Source organism: Catharus ustulatus, chromosome 3 (assembly GCF_009819885.2).
Source record: "Catharus ustulatus isolate bCatUst1 chromosome 3, bCatUst1.pri.v2, whole genome shotgun sequence".
In the NCBI taxonomy this organism is placed as follows: domain Eukaryota; kingdom Metazoa; phylum Chordata; class Aves; order Passeriformes; family Turdidae; genus Catharus; species Catharus ustulatus.
The window spans coordinates 45,423,850-45,447,072 of NC_046223.1; the positions used below are offsets into that span (position 1 = coordinate 45,423,850).

Consider the following 23,223-nt stretch of genomic DNA (forward strand, 5'->3'; position numbering starts at 1 on the left):
AATATAATCTTAGTTCTTAAATGTTTTGCTAAATAAATTCATACAAATTCCCCAACAGAAAATATATTTTTGTTGTGAAATTCTGGAAGGATTTGCTACAAATAACCTAAAACTCTTAGGACAGATCACTGCTTTTATAGTGCTTTCCTTTAATAAGGAGACAGTCTAAAACTTTTCCTCTGGGAGTTATTCTGTGTGGGCTTCCCATCAAGAAACACAACCATTGTTACTCAACATCACTTATGCTTCACAGCAAAGAGCAGATGGAAGAAATCACTCAAGGGAAAAAAACCTAACCCTGTGGGATGAAAGGGACAAAGACTAAAGTGCATATATCTAATAAACAGTACAAAGTAAACTCGTCAGTCGGTCTAAACTAGAACCACTTTGTCAACTCTTCTTCCACAACTTTGGCTAGCAGAGAAGGAACAAATTAGAAGTTAGTACCTGGTAAAAGTTAAGTTTGTTCAGTTAAAATGTTTTCTGTTTCATCTTTTCCTGTATTCAATCAAGTTTCTAACTGAATTTGAATTTAAATTGAATAATTTTTGTTCTAAAAATTCAATATACACTTTTTAACCCTACAGACAAGTCATTTGGAGGTGATTGAACTCTGTGTTTTACTCCCTGTATCCACAAACCTGGAGACAGTTCTACAAACATAGACAGACAAACACAGCTTGTTACTCAAAGAGCAGAGTGGAAAAGTTAAAAAGCAGAATGTTTCTCAGCACCCCAATGAAAAAAATTACATTAAAATGTAAAAATCTAGCTGCTTCTGAAATTGAAAAAAAAAAATTAGAACAGTTGCAAATGAATTTATATCTGACATACCAACTAGAAACAACTGAGAAAGAAACTAATATTTGAGAGCTCAGTCAGTCATAAGACCAGCAGTGTGCCTGTCACGTTTCTTGCTGCATGCATCAACACTTAGTGCTGAGGACTAGGGAAGTAAGTGATCTGCAGAATTTGGTTGGGTGGGAATAAACACACCAGGTTGAGTCAAGAGTTCAGTTTCTGAGTTTCAGATCCTATGCAGTCAAAAAAAGAATAAAAAAAGGAGAAAGCTGTGTTTCTCAGAATATGTTCCAAGATTTTCAAATTTTAAAGTAAATTACCTAAGAATTTCAAATCTCATTCAAACACTGAAAATAAATTGCATACATGAAGAGGAACTTAAGAATAAGAAACACAAATTCATAAAGGATATGAGGTATTGCAAAGAGCTGAGCGAAAACATGGAACGATGACCCCCAGGCAATCTGCCAGGGAGCAATGTATGTCATGATGAACTGCAACTTCTGCAGTAGGTCCCACAGCTGAAAAAAAGGAAAAAAGAAAAACATGGTCACTTTTCAAGCACTGAGATAATTTCAAAACTAGTATCTGAAAGAGACACTTAAAAACCGTGCCCTGGAATAAACATGAGGTAATTTATATTGTATTGTTACCTTTCATAGGTATTAAGGTCTTACCTCAGTAAGGCATTAAAGTATATTCTTCATTCAAAATTCAAACTTGCAATGAGGTACATTTTTGACCCCCTTAGTGAGGTAGTTCCCAGATTACCTTACAGAAGTATGTCTGTTCTAATCAGAAAGTGGGAAAACAGGTTCTGATATACAGTGACTACATATGACCACAAGTCAGACATCTACGGGAGAGGAGACTCCAGCAGAAACTGGATACAGTGAACAGAGAAAGTTCAATGTGTGAAGTGTGGCCATGCACACGGAAATCAGACTTACTTCTCAAAAACACAGCATTCTCATTTGTTGACTCAATGGGAGAAACTACCATGATGTAAGCATACGCATGGCATTAATCATGAATTGTAGCTGCATTTTCAAGACCATTGTATCATAAAAACATTGCATAAATATTGCACAACTTTTATTGCTGTGCAATACAAACTGAAAAACACAACAAATTTTCTTTTGCTTCCTGTAAAATATGTTTGGTGCTGCAACCAGCAGTTTCTGATTCAAGAATGATGTGTACTTAATCCCTGGAATACATTTTTCGCCCTCTGTCGTTTCTCTTGGCATCAGGCCAAAACAGATCTTGTGTCTCATCTATTGCAGAGTGGGTTCCTGACAAAGCGTCAGGAAGGATTTGGCCTTCAATAGACATTAGTGCTCAACACACACAGAAGTTGACAGTGAAACAGGAGTATATGCAGTATTTCATGCATATAGCAAATATATGTTGAATTTGTTAATTTTTTTTTGAGTTCATGAAAAACAAGACTTTGCCAACACCCTGAAAGACACAGACTGTATCAACACTTGCACATTAAAATACTTCCAGGGAATGTTCTCAAGCACTGATATTTGTGCATATTTTTAAACTGTTAGAAAGGCGTCTGGGAAGGTTCTGGTCTGGCCCAGCTAACACTCTTCCAAACAATCTCTGGGAATCCTTTTGAACAAAAACCTTCCATGGTTCATTTCCAGGTGGCAATTCCATAACTCCACCTGTCATACAGACTGGGAGAATTCATCAGCATGGACACAAGCTTCCCCATGACAGCTGGCCTTGGGGACAGAGCATGGCTCTGGGCACACTTCACGCACGAGTATGCTGGCAGTCAGAGAGGACACACCTCTGGCAGCTCCTTTCACCCCTCCTTAAGTCACCACCCCCAAAGGCCCACTTAGCCATCTTCATCCACTTACAGGATATTTCACTGAGCTTCTCCACGGACTGTAGTAAATAATCATATATTAAACGTGAGGGAAGTAAGAATCACTTGTAGCATTGACCTGTTCTGCTCCTTGTGCTACAAAACTATCAGACAGCAGCTGCTAACTTGGTACAACCAGTGTCATGCTAGATCCAGTTTCAATTAGTAAACTTTCCAGTTGAGATGCAAGCAGTGATTCACACATTTTTTTTGCTTTGGCATGACTCAAATTAGGAGCGATATGTAAAGTATAGATTACACTTACTTTGCACAGACATGCTATTGAAAACCACCAAAGCCCTGACAGAAACAAGCTGTTACAATCCCTTCAATGTACAGCCTGGTTACCCCTACTTAGTTTGCAACACTCGTACCTTGCTAACTTTGTTTTCTGTCAAAAATAGTACACGTGACTTGCAGACTGCAGCATTAAAGTAGGCAAGTAAAACTGAACTGAAACACAAACGGACATTTATTAATTTGAACCTTATTTAGCAGACTATGGGGTTGCTTTGTTTCGCTTTTTTTTATTTATCTTAAACATCACAATGAATAGCTGGAAGAAAAATTTTATCTGCAAAAAGATTTCAGTGAAGGGCTGGAAAAAGCCAATGACTTGCATTGGAAACCTCAAAAATTCAAAACTGCAGCACAACCCAGCAAAGTTCTGCCAGCTACAGATTGAAATCACAGAGCCATAAGTCACCCCAGCTGCACTCAAAGCACAGAATTCATCAAAAGGTTTTCAAACCTCAAATAAAATTCAGGTTTTGCATTTTCTAGGAAACCAAACCCAGAAGGGACACCCTTCTGGCTCCTTGCTCTAGTACATAATTTTCTGTCGTTCTTTAACATTTACACCTTGCAAAACTTGGCCCATGGAGCCCAAGTTTGCTGTTGCATCTGACATGTCCTACTGCTTCTGCATTCACCATTGCTTGAACTCTCTGTTGTTTCTTTCAACATTTGCCTCTCAGCTAACACTTCCACAAGACAGGCAAAGGAGCTCATTTCCATTCACAAGAACATGAAGCAAGGACACTTCAGCGAACCTCTCTTGGTTTTTGAAAGCCTTACAACACCGCACTTAAAAGCCTGGAAATGTGTGATTTTCAAACTACTGCTTTCATTAAGAGTTGTCAAGTGCCTCTATTACCTCTTAAATCCCTGCTTCCAGAGCATGTTCTGCAAAATGCCTTCAGGCAAACATGCCATTATCGTTTTACATCTCTAACTATAATTGCTAAAGGTGATGTCATCTACCAACTACAACACTGAGATTTGCAAAAGGAGGACTTGGCTTTACATTTTCTCTTTTTCATTTTGCTAGAACGATCTGAGAAACTGTTTCTCCTTATCATCCAATATGCAATATGCTTCCTCCTATATCTGATAGGGGAACTCACAGAGCTTTTCTCACAGAAAGAAACTGAAACTGCTAAAATTGCTTTTATAAATAGGGAGTCTGAGCTATTCTCTTATTTCAACTACAGCTAGCTGCATTTCAACCTTCAGTAATCTGAGGACACAAGCTAAAGAGGAAAACTTTCATCTTTTTTAAATTGTCAGAAACAATTCAGAGCAGATTAGAAAAAGAGAGAAAAGGCAAAGCCCATCTGAAGCTGAATCTGTTGAGAAAAGTAACAGGCAACAGAAAGGACTTCTACAGGTGAATCGACAGCAACACACAGACTGGAAAAAAAATCACATGGACCTGCTGATGGGGCAGGGGACCTAGTGCAAAGGGCACAGGGAAGGCCAAAGTACTCAATGCCTTCCTTGCCTTGGTGTTTACTGGTGACCCTTTAAGCCAGAGGCCCATGAGACCTGTGAGGAAGCATGGAGAAATTGAGACACCCTACATAGCAAAGGATTAGTTAAACCAAACTAGAAAAAAACCACTGCCAAGGGACCTGATGATACACCTCAGCCCTTCTGTGGTGCTGTGAAACACACAAGTTATCCCCAGTAGAGTTTTGCTCCAATGAGGGAGGTTGAGGTATAACAGTGCTAGATATAAAGAGGGAACCTCCCTATCTAAAGTCAAGATGAAAAAAATAGTCGCTAGTGAATTTTAACCCTCTTTTTATAACCATTTCCTTAAATATATATAAAGGATTAAATTTTAAGACTTCTGCATCCCAATTTAGAATGATTTATAAAATAATATCTGTATTAAGCCTTATTAGATCTTCAACGTTTTCTACAGTTCAATAAGCAGAATCCATTATATGTTTATATATTACTTATAATACATAATTATATATTATTTAGAGGTCATAGAAGTTCTAATATTCCTAGGTATCTTTACGCATGTGACAGTTTTACACAGCAAACTATTTATAAAGTCTTTGATAAAGACTTTAAATTACCAGAAAGTTCAGCAAATTTAAACCAGAACATTTCCACTACTGTCAAGTAAAAGTGCAGAATATGCATCCATCTTTTATGTTTATACTATGTGAACACACATTTTATCTTAATAATCCTTAAGTCTTCTATGAGTTCCACAGACTTCTGGCACACTACTGAGTAGTAAACAAAGCAAAGGCAAAGACTTATCTCCACAGGATTTTCTTTAAATCTGGTTATTCTTACTTAACCAAATTTAAGTACCATTAAAAATGAAATTAATGGGAATTAGTAACTATACATGAAAAATAAAAGATTTGCGGAGTCTGCAACATCACTGAAATAGTATCTCCTTTTCTCAGCCTGGTAGATTTTAATCAACTAAGCAGAGGTTAACATCTTAATTTAAATGACTCAGTGTGAGATGCAGACTGTGCAATGCTCTCAGATTTAGATGGTCCTTCTATGTATTTCGCATCTTTTGGGATTCTGTGTGAGCAGAATTCTTGGCAACCCTGTAACTAAATAATGCATAAACATTAAAATTTTCTTGCTAAGTTTGAATTTTTGTATGTTTTAAAAAACCTGTATATATATATATATACACATAGGTTTTAAACAAAAATAATGGTCATATATATAGCTACATGCTCTACATGTAACACAAATTGAGATTAAATAAGTTAAGTGCAGAAAGAAATTACTTCAAAGTTTGAACAGGTACTTCTTTATATTCCTCTTAGATCCTGAGAACCTGAGATGATTTGAACTGAGACTCTTAGAGGAGTATTTACTTTTTCATGTTAAGTTAATTCTGATCAAGTGGAAACTCCAGCTTTTGGAATTAAATTCTAATACATACTGGTATATTTTTATTTTCTTTTTGGTATGTCAATAAAAATTGGTATACATCAAGAGGGAAAAGCTGTAAGTATGTATATATTTAAGGATATCAAATTAAATTCGGTGGAATAATTTTGGTCATGGCTTTGCTTTGCAAATCATTGACTTTTGGGTTTTTATCTAATATCATTTAAAACAAAGTTCACTGATGAAATCCTGCAAAACAAGATTTACAGGAAATACTAAAGATTTTTAATGTATATGTCTTAAGTAATTGTGGCATTCTATTGGTGTATTTGGGCAGCCTGTTTGAACCTACAACAAATACTTCCCAGGATGTCCTTATCTCCATGTACTTACAGACACTTGAAGCCTTTATATTGTGGGCTTCAAAATCATTGTCTAATACAATACATACAAGAGGATCAAAATATAATCATTCCAAGTCTCTGATATCAAACCTTGGAGGAAAGAATATATTCCTCAAACAACATTCAGTACTTAACACTGACACTGTACAAAATAGGCATGTTTTAAGCAGTTGTAGTAGCAAGCCTTGAAAGTCTTACAATTGAAGTTAAATGTTAACCAGATGTAAGTATGATAAGGATTATGACAATGAGATGATGATAAATCCTAACAGAGCCCTGGATCTGCTCATGGCAGATGCTGCTTCTTCCTACATTCTCAGCTGATAGCAAGAGCTCAGGGAAGGAACCTGTGGCACTGTAAAAAAACAGATACACATATATCACAAAGTGGAAAAAAAGGACAAGATCAGAACTCATCAGCTTGATATGAAGACAGCCAGACAAGCAAAATAAATCAGTGCAGCTGGGATTGCATTCATCAGCTGCACTGATGCAAGCATTTTCAGGAAAGCCTACACAGGCATGAATTCTGGCAACACTCTTATCTTCCCAGAAATTTCCTTTCTGAAAGAACTGGGCCCATGCAAACCTCATGTAGTTGAGCCTGGGTTGGGGCAATCCCAAGCACAAATACAGGCTGCTTGGGGAATGGATAGAGACCAGCCTTGCAGAGAAGGACTTGGGGTTGCTGGTGGATGAGAGGCTGGACATGACCCAGCCATGTGCACTCCCAGCCCAGAGAACCAAACATGTCCTGGGCCGCATCCAAAGCAGTAAGGCCAGCAGGAAAGGGAGGGAATTCTGCCCCTCTGCTCTGCTGAGACCCCACCTGGAACACTGCATCCAGCTCTGGGTCCCCCAGTCCAAGAAAGACGTGAACCCATTAGGGTAGGTCCAGAGGATGGCAAAGGTCAGAGGAATGGAGTGCCTCTCCTATGAAGAAAAGGCTGAGGGAGTTGGAGTTGTTCAGCCTGGTGAAGAGAAGGCTCCAGGGAGACCTTAGAGCAGCCTTCCAGTACTGAAAGAAGACCTACAAGAGAGCTAGAAAGTGGGACTTTTTATAGGGGCCGAAAGCGATAGGAGAAGGGGAAATGGTTTTTAACTAAAGGAGATTTAGATAAAGTATTAGGAAGAAATTCTTCACTAGGAGGGTGGTGAGGCACTGGAACAGGTTGCCTGGAGAAGCTGTGGATGTCCCATCCCTGGAAGTGTTCAAGGCCAGGTTGGATGGGGCTTTAAGCAAGCAGATCTGGTAGAAGGTGCACCTATCCATAGCAGGGGAGCTGGAACTCAGTGATATTTAAAATCTGTTCCAACCCAAGCCATTCTATCATTCTGAGGTAAAAGCAGACACAAGAAAAACCACAAAGTTTGCACTGAAGTACTCTAGGTTTCTCTTTCAGTCCCTGCATCAACACAGACAGAACAGGCATCTGTAAGCATGAATGCATATGAACATATGACCTCAGTGCATACTGAACCACACTGACCCAGGGAGTGGGTATACATCTCCCTGAATTCCCAAATGCACTTATCCCATTCTAGAGAAAATAAAAAACTCCAAATAAAAAAGAGAGAGAAAATGTAATTTGGGAATAGTGCAATGAATGAAGTCTGACAAAGAGGTCAGTGACAGAAGGCTGAATGAAAAATCAATTAAACCATTCCTCCAATATTAAGAGGAAACATGAACTGTACAGTGCCCAAGAGAGTTAAGGAGTCTATGGAAAATACCACTGGGATTATCCTGTCAAATATCAGACGTAGCCTTGGGTATTTTACTCAGCAGAAAGTGTCTTAAAAGGGTTTATATGCCAGGTATCAGAAACTGAGGAAACAGCTGTGAGCCAAGAGGGTACAGATGATTAAGACATTGGATTTCAGTATGCACAAATGGCAAGGAATGGATTAAAATATGAATTAACGACTTAGAGCCTGAAGCTTTGAAGTGAAACACCAGATTTAGAAAAGGATGGAAAATCAGAAGAGTAAAGAAAAAAGAGTGAGACTTTTGACTTATAAATAGCACCTAAATCAATGAGACATGCCAACTAACCAAGAGTTTTATTGCCACAAAGGCAATAAAAAGATCCAATAGGTTAATTACTTTACTTCAACAAAGCACCAAGAAGGTCAATGCACTTGGCCAGCACTTTCTCATGAAACAAAGAAAAACAAGATGGCACACATAATTTCTTTCCTGTCCAAGAGATTGTGTTGCGGATGTTGAAAGTTAAGCCTGATCAGCACACGTCTGCCAGGTTGCTACAAAGTGGCTGCATTAGCTGGATCTACTTTGACAGATCATCTTTCATAAAGGTGTGGTCTTGGATACTATGTCAGAAAAAAGTATACAGAAAGAGAAAAAAATCTTATAAAAATGTGGATTCCTTATTAGCTGGAAAATGTATTCTGGGAAAGAAGAAAATAAAAAAGGGGTAAATCGTATATTTAAGTGAGCTCAGCAGGAATAAGAATACTTAGGCAAATAAATTCAGTGTTAATGAAGGCAAATTTAACAAGCTCTGCTTCTTTGATTATTTAGCCTTATGCATGAAGACAAATTCAGAACCCTCAGAAGACTTGATGGTAATAAAATATAAAGTGATTTCATATTTTTGTATTGCTAATTAGTTCATCCACACACACAAATTAGGAGGCCATTAAACTACCTGACACTAACACACAAGACAGTGAAAGATAGAAGAAGTTGTAGTCTACATTAGAAGGTTAATGGCACTTGGGCTTAGCCTTCCCATTCAGATCTGTGTGGCAGATGAGTGTGTAACTAGGGGTCGCTCACTCTTTAGGGTTTAAAGGAACCTACAGAGATTTGTCAAAATCCATAGTCCAAAGTATAAGTATAATTTCTCATTTGCGCTGTAGAGATGAAAGAGTTGCTGGTAAGAGCCAGTTTAGCAGCATGCTCCCAGAAATGAAGAGGCTGGCAAGAACCTCCCGCTAGGCTTTTGTAGTAGCCAAGAGCGTACTACTGACAGGAGCATCCACAGCCACACTACTGAAGTTTTTTTGCTGTCTTTGCTCCTTCAGATCAACATCAGCTCTGCTTGAGGTTCCAAAAGCAGTGCAGGGCGATAGTATGACTCCTTTCCACCAGCAAAATTTAAAGGATGCCTGTGGCACCGGATGAAATGGAAAACCGCATTTTTAACAGGGCACAGCAAAAGAGCTGGGGACAAGTCTTGCCCTGAGCATCCTTGTTAACACTCAGCCAGTTTCAAATTGATATCCCTACTGCTTGAATGATTTGCATTTGCCTCTACTTCACACTTAAACACCAGTTCATTCTTGAGCAGCTACTCCAAACATCCTTCAAAAGTATCTCACACATCTGCAACAGAAGGCAGTGCTGGGTACATTACTGTTTTACTTTTTGTTTGTTTACTTTTACCACACTGAAGAAAAATGGACTGGATGAGCTAAAATATCACTTAAACATTCATATGCTCTTCCTCTCACAGCTTTTGCATGTTAGAGCTTTTCCTCAGTTAAATATTATGTCAGTAGACAGCAAAAGGATGGAAGAAAGGCCCATTTTTTCATCAGTTCCAAAAAAACTATTCAAACCATTTACGATTTCCACATTTTTTTTCTATTACATGAAAGTCTCAGACTTTTTGCTAGTGTTAAAAGTCTAGGAAGAAATCTCTTAAGCCTGATTATATAGTCTATCTTTGCTATGCTAATGAAGAATACATTCTCAGTTCTTGTGGGTTTCCATTTTCACTTAATATGAACATCCTTATTAACCTTTGCACCTTTGCACCAACATTATCTCCTGAAACATCCAGGGAGAACAACTGGTTCATTTGAAAAGTTTACATGGAGTCATGTAGACCAAGACTGTCTTGATTACCTGGTTTGACTTCCTGCAGAATATACATCAGAGCATTACACCCACACATTTTGAATGAACTGCCACATACTTTTAAAAGGCCATTCAGCTCTGATTTAAAGATTATAGACAACAGGAGATTTGGACAGAAAAATCCCAGGTTGCAGTCAAGGACACAACCTGGTCTCACTCCATGCAAAGTCTTAGTTTTAGAAAGATGGAGAAGTCCTGTTTCACTTGAAAGCTGCAATCATTCTCAAAGACAAGTAAGAAAATCTTTCCTAAATGTTTAAATTGTTGCCTTCCCAAGGCAATTTGAAACACAAAACAGCACACTCTGCATATGCCTAAATCAACATTTAGTGTTCACACATTTTGTGAATTGTCAAAATGTAAACAGCTAATAATTTTTTTAAAATAACTGAATTAACTGTGTCACATTAGTAAGTCCTATGATGTTAAAAAGGCAAAAATTTAAAAAAAATCTCAGGAACAAAACTGAATAGGCTCCCTTGTTCTCTGTGTTACCTCAGTGTGGGTGTTTTGGTTAAGACAGATGAAAATCTGGGAGCAGCAATTCGGACTTCCATGTTCCAGTTTGCTCAGGGAGCAGTATGATCATTTGGAGTTTTTGATTTGACTAAATTACATTAAATCAACATCACAATGGGGAAAACAAGGGATGCACAATCAGTGAGCTATTTAGAAATACTCTACCAAACATTATTAGCAAAGTTTTATTCCATATACAGTAATTTCACGATTATAAGCCACACCATTTTGACTAAAATTTTGGTCCGAACCCGAAGTGCGGCTTATAACCAGGTGCAGTTTATATATGGACAAAGAACAAAAAGTTGCTGTTTTAGTTTGGAGGACAGGTGTCTGCTGAGAAAGGCAGGAGTTTCTCTTTGAAATGGAGAATGTAAACCCCCTCCCTCCAAATTATTATAATTTTGAAATCAAGGGGCTTTCAGGCAAAGATATGGGAATTACGAATAACAGTTCTTTTCTAGGGAAATTAAAATAGAAATACAGTACTACAAAGAAACAAACTCCAAACCCTGACAAAGTCAGAGTACAACCTGACACCCCGTCAGGCAGGGTGTTGGTAGCAGTCCCGTTAAATGGTGGCTGCATCCTCCTGCATTGACAGATGTGATTCGGTTGAAGCAGTGCTCCTGTACAAGGTGCAGTTTTCCTCCAGAGTTCCAGTGGTGATGTGGAGAAATCCGGTTTTTCTCTGGAGACCAGTGGGAAAAGGGGCTCCCTTAGTGTCCCAAAACCTCTGGTTTTATCTTGGTAAGAAATGTTGGGCTCTTCCCCCTGGCTGGAGCAATTTCCAATGGGATGCAGTAATTTTATTAGTCACACAGTGGGACTCAATGGGCCATTAGCAGAAAATGACTCCCTGGAGGAAGGATGGGTTGTGAAAAGATAAAGAACAATGCCCTGCCTAGTTTCAATGGATGGCCCATTAGCAGAATATCTGATGTTGAGATAAGGATCATTGCCCCCACCCTCAGCAGATGGTGATAGAATAGATACCTTTTATCACACTCTGTATTGTAATGTGCTGCTTATATATGGACAAAGAACAAAAAGTTGCTAGCACCCTGAGATGCGGCTTATACTCAGTGCGTCTTATAATAGTGAAATTACTGTAATCTGCATTAAGGCTGACTAGTGCAGTTGTAAATATCTATTTTGAATTTAGATTCATTCTTCCCCAGTGCCTGGCAGAAAAAAAAATGGGGTAAGTTTGCTTAAAAATTGCCATCACTATGACTAAGACACAGTGCTTCTAGCGTTCCCTAATTAAGAGAGTGGCAAACTGACATTTTTCAATGTGCAAACAGAAATCAGTCATGACTGTGTAATAAACTCTGCCTAGTTAAAGGTGACAGTAATAGACAGTATTTCAGATTTTGTTTGTATTTTAAAAAAAATAAGTGCAAACATAAAAATGACTAAAATACAGACAGAATCTGTGAAGACCCATAAAGCTTTTAGGAACAAAGGTGGATGCAGCTTGCTTAGGGCCTATAGTATGAAATAAACATACACCATCTTCGTCCTCCAGTGATCACATCCTTTACTGAAGTTCCACAATGCTGAGCTAATGAAAGCTCAAACCTCAATTAGGGTAAAGAAAACTTATGCCCTTTATGATTTGAAATTAAAAGGAATTTAATTGCTATCATCTGCAATGCTATTTTTCATATTGGATTTAATGATCATTGTGAAACTGTGCATGTGCTTTTGTAATGTAAATAATTCAACCATTTGACTTAGAATTTTTAAATGGAACAAGGACAATTCCACTTGCTGAACTAATGACCCACAAAATTTCAGACAGTCAGATATGAAGATGGAAGATCAACACTAAAGCTACATTTTCAAAACATTTCTGCAGTTCAGCTTTCAGTCTAGTAGTTATTTTAGCAAACATCTCTGCTTAATTTAATAAGTGTCCTTTGTTATCTTAGTCTCATTGCTAACACTAGGCCTTCTACTGTGAACAGTAGCTTCAATCTACCCAAGTAACTGTAAAAAATTCTACTGAAAAGACTTCCTATCTCTTTCTTACAAAAGCATGCAGTAATTCACAGTAGTATTTTGTGATATGCTCATGAGGTCAACATTTTCAAAAAAATTAACAAAGTGGAATTTTCAGTTCTAGCATGCTAACTTTTGGATCCTGTAAAGAAGTTTTTAGAGAATGAGTTTTGGGCCAAAGTAAACCATCATTCAGACATGGGACTTCCACTGATGCACATCAGTGATAAACTTCTCTGGAGACAGAAATTTACCCCTTTTTCTAGGGAACATGGTAATGCAACAAACACTGAAAAGTGGTATGCTAGCAAACTCTGCATTGCTTTCCCTGGTTATCTTTGACTCTAAGCTAAGAAGCTCTAAAAATTACTTTAGTCCTGTTTTAGGATCAGAGTATGGTAGAGGGGGATTTTATTAAAGCAGAGATTTGTCTCATCTCTTTTACTCCCCTTCTGCCCTTCCTCCCCAGCCCTTGCCTTCTCACCCCAGCAGAGAGAAAGCAGAACAACAGCTCTGAGGGTGAAAGCGTGGAAGCAAATGAAGCTTCTGTTGGAGAGTGGTCCAAGAGTTCAGCAAAAAGTGTGAGCTCAGATTGCCTCACCAAGCTGTGATTCCTCCTTTCTCATCCTCCCTTACAGCAGCACAGAAATAAACCAGGAAAAGCATTTAATTTTTCCTTTGCTCTTTCCCTAAATGACTGATAACTCCCAGTGTAACACCAATGAACTGGGTCTTTCCATAAGAAGCCTGAAACTTCCAGGAGGGCATGCACAGCAGTATGAGCTGATGCCACTTGTATAGAAGGGCTAAATATCTCCACAGCACATGCAGCAATCAATATGGAACCACGTCTTTCTTCTTTCAGAAACTAAGGGATGTTAGCTGGGTCATACTCACACATATAGTAGGAATATTTTAGAAGAAACCAAACAAAGAAGCCTGAACAAAAAAACCCAAACAAAACAAAGAAAACAAAACCACACACCTCAGTAGAGTTAACCCTAGAAGAATACTTTCAAATCTTCAGTACTCCCCCATGTTTTCTCAAGGTGTCAGTTAAGCTTAATCCTTTCAGTGAAACAGCTTAGATTCCAAATAAAGACAGAGTCTGACCTGACTGATGCACAAAGGGTTTGGTAGTTTTTAAATAAACCCAACAGAGCACATTTCAAGAGTTAACAATGTAATAGAGAGGAAGGAGCACTGAGGTTAAGGTTAAGGGCAGAATCACAAGGATAACAGACTGAAAATAGGAAAAGAAAAATGTTAAGGCTGACATTAGGAAAACATTTATTATCATGAGGGTGATTAGATAATGGAATAATTTCCCAAAGGAAGTTGTTGAGTCAACCACTAGAGGCATTAAAAGGAAACGGAGATAAAAACACCAGGCGATTGATCTGGAGGGCAGTCCTGCACTAATGACCCAAGAGGCTCTTTCAAACTCATTGAGGATTCTCCTCTTGAGAACAACAATTCTGAACTTTATATAGTAACACGTGAACAAAAAGTAGATGAAAGATATTGTCCAAAGCCAGAAAAAAAACACTTAATCAAAGCCCTTCTTTCAATTTAACAGATTTTTTCCTCTGTAATACCAATAATCTGAGTCTATGTACGCATTCATTACTTCTAAAAAGTCCTAGCATATTGATCAGCCAGGTGACACTGAGAAGATATATCTTCCAAAGAAATTATAGGAGCTCTAAAACTTGCCTTATGAAACACAATGGACATCATGAAGAAATCCAGCAAGAAATTTTCTGAAATGTCTCTGTAATCAAATCGGAAGAAGATCACAGTAAAGCTCAAAGTAACAAACTGATTAATGGGATTACAGAATGAGGAGCGGAGGAGTTTCATCCCAGCAACCGTTATCAGGATAATGTCACAGCTGTAAGAAAAGCAGAGAGAAAAACCTAATCAAGTCATAAGGTATTAAATTAAGAAGCTCTTAAATACAAATATCTGTATTTTAGATTGCTATGCATATCTCAATCTACATAACTTATTTATTAAAATGATACAGAATTAATATCAGAAATAATCACATTTATTTTATGTGAGATTTTGTATTTTTCCCTTATCATTATGACACATTTATAAGTTGTAAAAAAGAATGAACTCTGTAGTAAAAAGAGTACAAATGACTACTGAAATCCAAGAATCTAGACCAGACATTTTTATATCCCTCTTAAAATAAAATTTCAGTCCAAGAAATACCTTGGCACTTTTATTAATATATTACTGTAATCTGAAAAAAAAAACCAAAACCCTTACACTCAATTTTTTTTATTACAAGAAATTTCACTTGATAACAGAATTTACAATTTTACTTGCAATTTCATTATGTGCTGCCAAAATTTTGGCTAGAAGTACATATAGATGTGAAGTGTTTGAAATTCTTACCATTGGTTCTTGATCAGAAATTGGACTATTCTATATAGCAATTCAACAGACAAAAAGAAATTGTGCTGCACCTATGTCTTCCAAAATGTGGGGACTTCAGTGTATAATGAGACCAGGTACTTGCAAAATGCATGGAAGGTTCTCCTTCATCCTGCTGCTAACCAGAATACCTGCTGCCATGACTGACATTTCGCAGGCTAGAAAGCTCTCAACAGGTTTCCACCATCCTAGCAAGATTCCTATTTTCCAGGTTGATTTTATTTTATGTGACATTTATTCATTATTGTGTATCTCCTGTAATGCAGATGCAACTTTCTTTTGAGTGCTGGTCATTCTAAAGGATCAGCAGGGCATTACTGTTGGAATGAAACACCAAGCTGACCTGATTTTCCACCTTGTCAAACCTGCTATTTTCAATTTTCTGAATGGAAAACCTAATGACAAAACTAAATAGATTCTGAAGCCACCAGAATCCATCCCAGTGTATCTTATATGAACCAGCTGTACATCTCATTCTTCAGAAAGAAGAAAATTCTTGGAACATGGAGAAATTTTCACATGGAAACTTACAGATTATAGAGCAAAAGGAAGACTTTTTTTGTCTGTACTGTTACCATGATGAAACTTTCACCAAAAAATGACACTTTACAAAATAGTGTATTCAGAGATAACAGAAAATAATTTGCTCATTATTCCTTCTTTGAAAATGCTGCCACACAAGGTGCTTTTCCTGGGGCCTTAACTCCTGGGAAAAGATGTAAGGGAGTGTGAGAAGGGGGGCTGATTTCCAGTGCCTCTTTGGCAGGTAATAGGGGCAGGTGCTGTCAGCATGAGTCCTGTTAATAACCAGCACATCAGGGTCTGGAAAGCTCAAGCAAGCTTCTGACTATAAAGGAGTTGTTCTGCCTCCTCAAGAAGCAAACTGCCACAGTCCTTTAAGTCACAAAGCAAGGTGAAGCATCTTTAAAAGATAAATTCAATTTGAGGAAAACTCTGACATCAAATCACACAAAATATACCTCAGACACTTTCAGACACAGAGTGAGAAAGTGTCTTCTCTTCCCTACGGCATGATGCAGTCTGATCCTTGGGTGGTCAATAACTAAGGAATGTTCCAGCAATTGAAAATAGGTATTTATGCATTAAAGCACAGCAAGTACAACCCTCAGTTACACTGAGGAAGTAGCAAGGAGGATCCAGGATCCCTCGTGGGTTTACAGAGTTAAGAAAGATGTAGGACCTCAAGATGAATGCTTTGTGTGTGACATTTGGATGGCAGCTGTAGGGAGAATGTATTAAAGAAGAGAGGCAAAGGGATACTGGGAGTTTCATGCATAGACCAGAGTTACCAGTAAGAGGTGAAAGCAGGTTTTACACAGGTGATCACACAGACACAAGGGGGATGGGGGAAAAAAGGACTGTGTGGTATTCTCCCACAGGCCAAACAATCTGAGGCAGACAAATGTAATTACTTCCTTTAATCTCAAACTTCTGGGGGTCTGACTCATTTCTTCTGAACACTTGAGGGAGGTGATACTTTAAAGTGCAATCTAGCTTGGAGGAACAACTGTGTAAAAATAGCACCTTCCTAACCCTACATATTTGCTCCGTGCATGTATTCAGTCACGTCTGCTAGCTAGTAACAAATGGCATTCTGACTACTTTTAATTCTCCCAGCCTTGCAGAACTAAATAGAGGGATGAGTGTGGATTTAGTGTCACCCTGGACAATACACCTGAACTCTTAAAGCACCTTAGCTGTAGCATCTTCCAAGTGCCTGGGGGGAAAAAAGGTCAGCGGGGATACAGAGGTTATCACTGAGTGCCTGGTGAGAGTCTCTCTAGGAAAGTAGTTGTCTACGGGAAATATGCAGAAAATTTGACTAATGGCCTAGTCCAAGTTTTAACCCCTAAAAGCAGGGGCTGCATTTTCCTTATAGTTGTGTAGTTCCTAAAGCTGTGTTGTTCCTCAAGAGAAAGAAATTATTAAATTAACATGCAATTTTTATATCAAAGTTCTTTTATCTAATATTTGAAATTAAGAATCTGTACTATTACAGATACTAAGGAACTCTCCCCCACCTCCCAGCAGTTTTTCTTGCTACTAGAACATTCCAAGGCTGTTTCTTTGTTTTATCATCTGCATCACTGTCATTCTGATAAAAAGACTGCAGAAACTCTGCTCACTGGGGATACTGCAGTCACTAAGCCTGCTGAATATCTGCAGTAGGCAAGTCACTGACTGAAATAGTTACCATAAAAGGCTGTCTGCAAGGATCATACTGTGAGACCATGGATCAACATCACCAGTTCTGCTTAATATCTAAAGACATCAGACTTCATCAAAACTTGTACCCCCACCTTTCTCAAGCCACTCTTAAGGCAGGATTAACCACCTTTCTACACTGTTAAATATTTTATTCAGTCTTAACATACTTTGTGTGGTGAAGCTTTTGATAACTCCTCTGGGAGACTACGGCACAGTGTTAAAAATCCTCAGTTAGGAAATGTTTCCTGATATCCAGCCTAGATTTCTCATTTTCATCTGATTAATTCTAGTTATCCCACTGAGTCTATGCCCATCAAACACCTGCAGCCTGGTATAGTATGTCTTGCTTTTAATTGACATTTAGACCTTCCATATATATCTATATATAGCTCTTTAATCTTTTAATTTCACTCTCTCTCACTGGAGACATATTCTAGCATGCTAAGGTAGTTTTGCATTTTTCTTGCAGCAAAGTGAATGATTATTGTATTTTGAACTAATATGCGACAAGATTACAGGCTTATTTAAAAACAAATTCCATTTCTCAGTCTTCAATCAAAAACCAAATATTCTACTAATCACATGCTTTGGGTTATAATCTACTTACTGTGTACCAAGCTTCTTGTATTTACTAATTGAGAAAGCATCAATGGTGAGTGCATTCAGTATTATGGCTGGATATAAAATGTATTTCTCAAAGCACTGTAGCCACACATAAAGCCTTTCAAACCACATCAAATGAGCAGCATCTGAAATGGAAATTCAGATAACAGATTGTGTCGTTCAAATCATCAGTATTTTTTGCACTGGACTACCAGAGAAGACATGAATTAGCTCACATTAATAAATACAGTCAACCAACTAATTTATGAAACAATGGAATTCATAATTCTTCAGCAATAGAGAAATAATTTTGTTCTCTGAGTTTAGAGACTATCTGTTTTGCTCCTTATAACTGCACTCCTGAGACACATTCAGAAACAATAAAAGACAGTACATGCTAGATGGTAGCTTTTACATCATCCAATTATTTAGTCGGTATATTAAATAGTACTTTCAGTGGATGTAATGACCCCAGAGAGGCCCTGTCCAGCTCCAGTATTGACCTGCTAAATCACCTAGGAAACCTCATTTGAACTCTGTGCCTCTACTTCCCCATCTTATAGTAGCAAAACACTGTTCATTAGACTGTAAATTATCATTGACTTCACTGATAAATGAAATACCCCTTGAGATCTAAAGACTGAAGAATTATCAGGAGCTAGAAACTGTCATAGACGTTTCCCAAAACACTTAAAGAGACACTGTTAGAAGTATCTGCCAGGATCACATCTCACATCATTCCTCTCTAAGGAATAGCTTTTTTTGCAGTAGACTTTTCTAACAACACCACAGTGCTTAATACTAATATAAAACAAGAACCGAATGCTCCATGCAATTCAACTGCTATGAGAACTCAGGTGAACTGAGTGCAGAAACACTTGTGTACAGACAAAAACAATGCCTTTTTCCTCAATGCTCAGCTAGACAAGGCATTGGAAAAACAGGGAAAACAAAAAGGCACAACTAACCCAGAAATAAAAATGCCAGCTATTGAATCTCCAATAATCATCCCTGAAAAATGAAAACAGTTATATGTAGACACCCCTCTCTTCCATACACATCTTTCCAATGACAAAGAAGACATGATGAATCAATGGATTCCTATGTTCTACAGGTACAGTTGAATATTGCATAGGCTAAGAGAAAGATCTAAAATCAATTCTTCTCAATTAGGCTGAAGTCATGCTTTGCCAGTACCTTAAGCTAAGGCAATGCTCTTGCAAAAAATTCATCTTCAGAAAATATTAGTAAGTTCTGTTTCTTGCTATAACATTAAAATATTTCCTCTTCATTACCTAAAGGCCACCTCCTAAAACTTCATACACACAACAAAATGTCCATTTTGGAACCTAGCTGTTCTTCCCCATTCCTCTCTCCTTCTCTTGAGCTCAAGATCTTCAGCCATGTCCAACGATGAGCTCTGTGCAAGAACTAAAGCTTCAGTAAAGAGATAAGCACATCACACAAGTCAAAAAGAAGGTAGGTACAGGAGCAGAGAGAGATCTGTCCAGACAATGAAGACAGAATAAAGAGGTCACATTCAGAGGGGCCCCAGGGAAAGATGGGATGATTTGAAAATGGCTTACACAAACTTGTGGGGTATAAAAGCATCAGTGGGGAGAAGGAGAAGAAAAAATAGCCTAGTATATCAGGGTTTCTTTCTCATTTAGTCCTGCACTAGTTTCTACACATTCCTTACACCATAAGCTCATACATCTTGACCTAAGTCTTTCATTCTGCAGCCAGCCAAGCCACTGACAAGTAACAACTGACTTATCTCACAGGGGCATCACAAGAACTGGTCTGATAATTGCTATTCTATGGAACACCTTAAAGTTTGAGGAGCTCATCCAGAGTCTATGCAACAAAGCCAGGAATAAATGTGTGGAATTGTCGTTACACCAGGTGTATGTCTAATTGCAAGCAGTCATCTGTCTTTCAATAGCACCACCCTTGCCAAAAAAAAAAAAAAGATTAAAATTAAAATCTATGCAGTAAAACCTCCCCACAAACATCGTATTTTGTATACTTGTCCTTTCATTGTGTGCATCTGACAACTATGGGGAACTACTTTCCCTTTTCCAAGCTTCTCTTTCTATACAAACAGAGAAGATTTTAAAGTTTAGTTCCTACATTTTTATTACAGGACAAAAGAAAGAAGACAGCCCCTCAGACATATCTATCAAAGGGATTACTTTTTCCACAGTCTGTCTCATCTCAGACATGATAAAACCCCTCTGCAACAGCGTAAGGGACTGACTGAAATATATACATATATTTATATTTATAAAAAAATTTTAAACTCTTGTTTCCTAACACACAACACCAGCTACATTGCAACAATACTTAGACCTCAAAGTATAGGAATGGGCCACATATAAATAAGGACAGCAAAAGAAGTAAAAAAAGCCTGTTCCCCACAGTTGGCAGAATGAGAAATACAGCTGGATCTCAAAACAGAAGGAAACCCATCTGTGGAAATCAATCCTGCAGGTCTCAACCTTCAACCTTTTCAAATGCTGAGTCACTGCATTTAGCAAAACAATGTTTTCTGACAAATGAAGAGAGACTTAACCAGGACAAGGCAAAGAAATCCTTTTTGGTCTTTTATGATTTAGTGCTGAAACAAACAGTGCAACTTGTGTATTTACCAGAATTACTGGTTACTGTGCACAGGAAGTCCTGGACACAGTTTTCAGCTGGACATGGTGCTTAATATTTACATTTCTATTATACCTTCCTTGGCATATTGCAGTAAAAGTTAAAAGGCAACATTCACTCAAGTCTCTTGGGTACTTTTTTCATATCCAACCCTTGGTTTGGAAAGTAATCATTCTGAAACACAATTTAAAAAAAAAATAAAAATTAAATCCTCAAGGTATGGTTTTCCAAAGAGTTATCTGAACTCTTTTGCAGTCTAGTTGAAGAAAAGACCTAAGTCCCTCAACAGACTGTTCTGCAAATGCTGCCTTCAAACACTTCAGAAGCATATACTGAGGATTATTAAGGCGTGGGATCCATCAAGAAATGACAAGCAAGCTTTTGGCTGGTAGCAAATGCAAGAAGAGAGCTGGGGTGGAGGGGGGAAGCTTTGCTTTTCAAAGTACACTGCCTGCTTCAGAAATAACTCTATCAGAACAGGAAATCAGATCTGGACATACTAAAATATTGACTGATATTCACATGTATCAAGGCACCACCCACTGAAGCCAGCAGACATCAGCAAGAACAAATCTTAAAGAAAATTTCAGTTCTTTTAAATTTTAATGTTTCTCTAAAAGTGTTACAATTGGAATTAGAACACTTAAATTGCACTGCATTATCTGATATGTCAGAAAGTAGGAAAAAATCTGCCTCAATTTCATCAATCTTTAAGGCTTTTTAATTATGGAGAATGCCAATGTATTAGGCATGAACTGTATCATGTCAAGTAACACAGCAAGTAACAGTACTGAAATGTAAAACAAATGGCAGATCAGACAGTGGCTCATGAAAGATCACATAGAGGTTGTGAAATTATTAAGGGATAGGAACATTCAACACAGAAGGAGAAATAGAGAGCTGTGATTGCTTAGCTTTGAGAAGAAAAATCCTTGTGGATATCTTATTAATGCCTGATTGGCAGCATTTTTGGGATATAAATACCTGATGGGGGAAAAGTAAAGTTGATGGAGCCACTCTGTTTTCAGTAGTGGCCAGTGACAGGACAAAAGGAAATGGGCACAAATTGAAAATCCATTTCAACAAAAAAATAGCACCAATACCAATAAACCACCAAAAAAAAAAAGGCAGAAAAAAATCCACCAAAAAACCCACTAAAAAACACCCAAACAGCACAATTTGAATCAACCTTTCTTACTGCAAGGATGACTGAATACTACCACAGGTTTTCCAGAAATGTTTTAGAGTCTCCATGCTTGAAAATACTTAAATCTGGACACAGCCCTGAGCAACCTGCTCTAGCTGACCCTGCTCTGAGGAAAGGCATCAGACTAGACAATCTCCAGGTGTGTCTGCCTGGCCTCAGCCAGTCTGGGCAGTGGCCTGAGAAGACAACTCTTTCAGGTTCACAGATCAGATACGTGTGCTACTCAAAAGTTACAAACCTCTCACTTCCCGCTGCTGGTGCTCTTTGCTTTTGAGTATGGGGTGGGAGATCCACAGCCAGGGGTGATGCTTGCGGAGCTGAGGAAGGATGTAATGTGTTATAAATCCCACTGTCCATGCCAAAGCAAACAGGACAATGCTGAGAAATGGCTGGGCCAAAGCAGAAAAAAGGAAACATAGTTATAATTTGCATACAACATTTATAGATATATATAAACATTTTTTAACAGTTTCTATAATTGTATTTTTGTACTATTTATTTTTATTCCTATATTTAAATTCTTGACTCTAGGTGAATATGGATTTTGACACATATGTTTTGCACACACAATTAACCAATTTTTTCCTCCATGATTGGAGGAAAAAAAGGCAAAATATCAGGTTTATTCATTATGTCCCCTGGGTTCCATATTGTAAGAGCTGTAGAGGTGTAAGAAAACAGACGTCAAATAAGTAATACTGAAATTAATACAAATATCCAGAAACTAACTGCTTTGCAGATATAATAGCGTTATTGCTACCAGTAAACACATTTTCACTAATTTCTCTTTCCAGTTAAAGCATCGTGTGGTTTTGCATAGGAGACATAAACCTTAGGGGGGAAAAAAAAGATAGATACACACCCTTAATGACAGAAACACAGTACTGGCACTGACAGCAAATGACAGAACAGCAGCTGCTGTGCAGACAATGAGATCTGATTTCAAGATTTCTTTCTGTGAAAATAATTATTTTACACAAAGTTAGTAAGGCAGCACTATTTTAACCAAAGTAAGTTACTCTGTTCTCAATTACTTACACACTGCATTGCGATAAGGTTAATTGGCACTCCCTAATAGAAAAGTATTTTCTCCACTCTGCTTTGAGAAATTATTTCTTCACACTCCAGGTTTGTTGAAGTAATCACATTTAAATTCTTCATGCCTAATTTTGAATTATATTTTTAAAATAATGAAGTTATAATATTGGAAAAATGAAAGGAATACATTTCAATACTGAATCTTATTCTGCTTGAAGAATATAACTCTTTTCCATTACAACTTTCTTATTTTTGGGAATCAAAATTCTGGTTCTATTTCCTATTTTCAAGTACTAATATTTTTTATTCCCTTTCTTTTGCATTACTGAAAAAGTCACGCTTTTCCGTAATGTTTTCTAAGACACAA

The 23,223-nt window shown here is 37.8% G+C and overlaps 1 protein-coding gene across 2 annotated transcripts in view; it reads right to left on the reverse strand.

Annotated features, from left to right (window-relative positions):
- PCNX2 (pecanex 2) overlaps nt 1–23,223 on the reverse strand; it is a 155,207-nt gene that overhangs the window by 57,782 nt on the left and 74,202 nt on the right. For both annotated transcript variants that reach the window (XM_033055014.2, XM_033055015.2), the window contains 5 exons: nt 22,681–22,773; nt 22,057–22,207; nt 17,955–18,096; nt 14,387–14,564; nt 1,214–1,322 (listed from right to left, as the gene is read on the reverse strand). In XM_033055014.2, the coding sequence (XP_032910905.1) occupies nt 1,214–1,322; nt 14,387–14,564; nt 17,955–18,096; nt 22,057–22,207; nt 22,681–22,773 (673 nt within the window). The remainder of the gene's footprint in view (nt 1–1,213; nt 1,323–14,386; nt 14,565–17,954; nt 18,097–22,056; nt 22,208–22,680; nt 22,774–23,223) is intronic.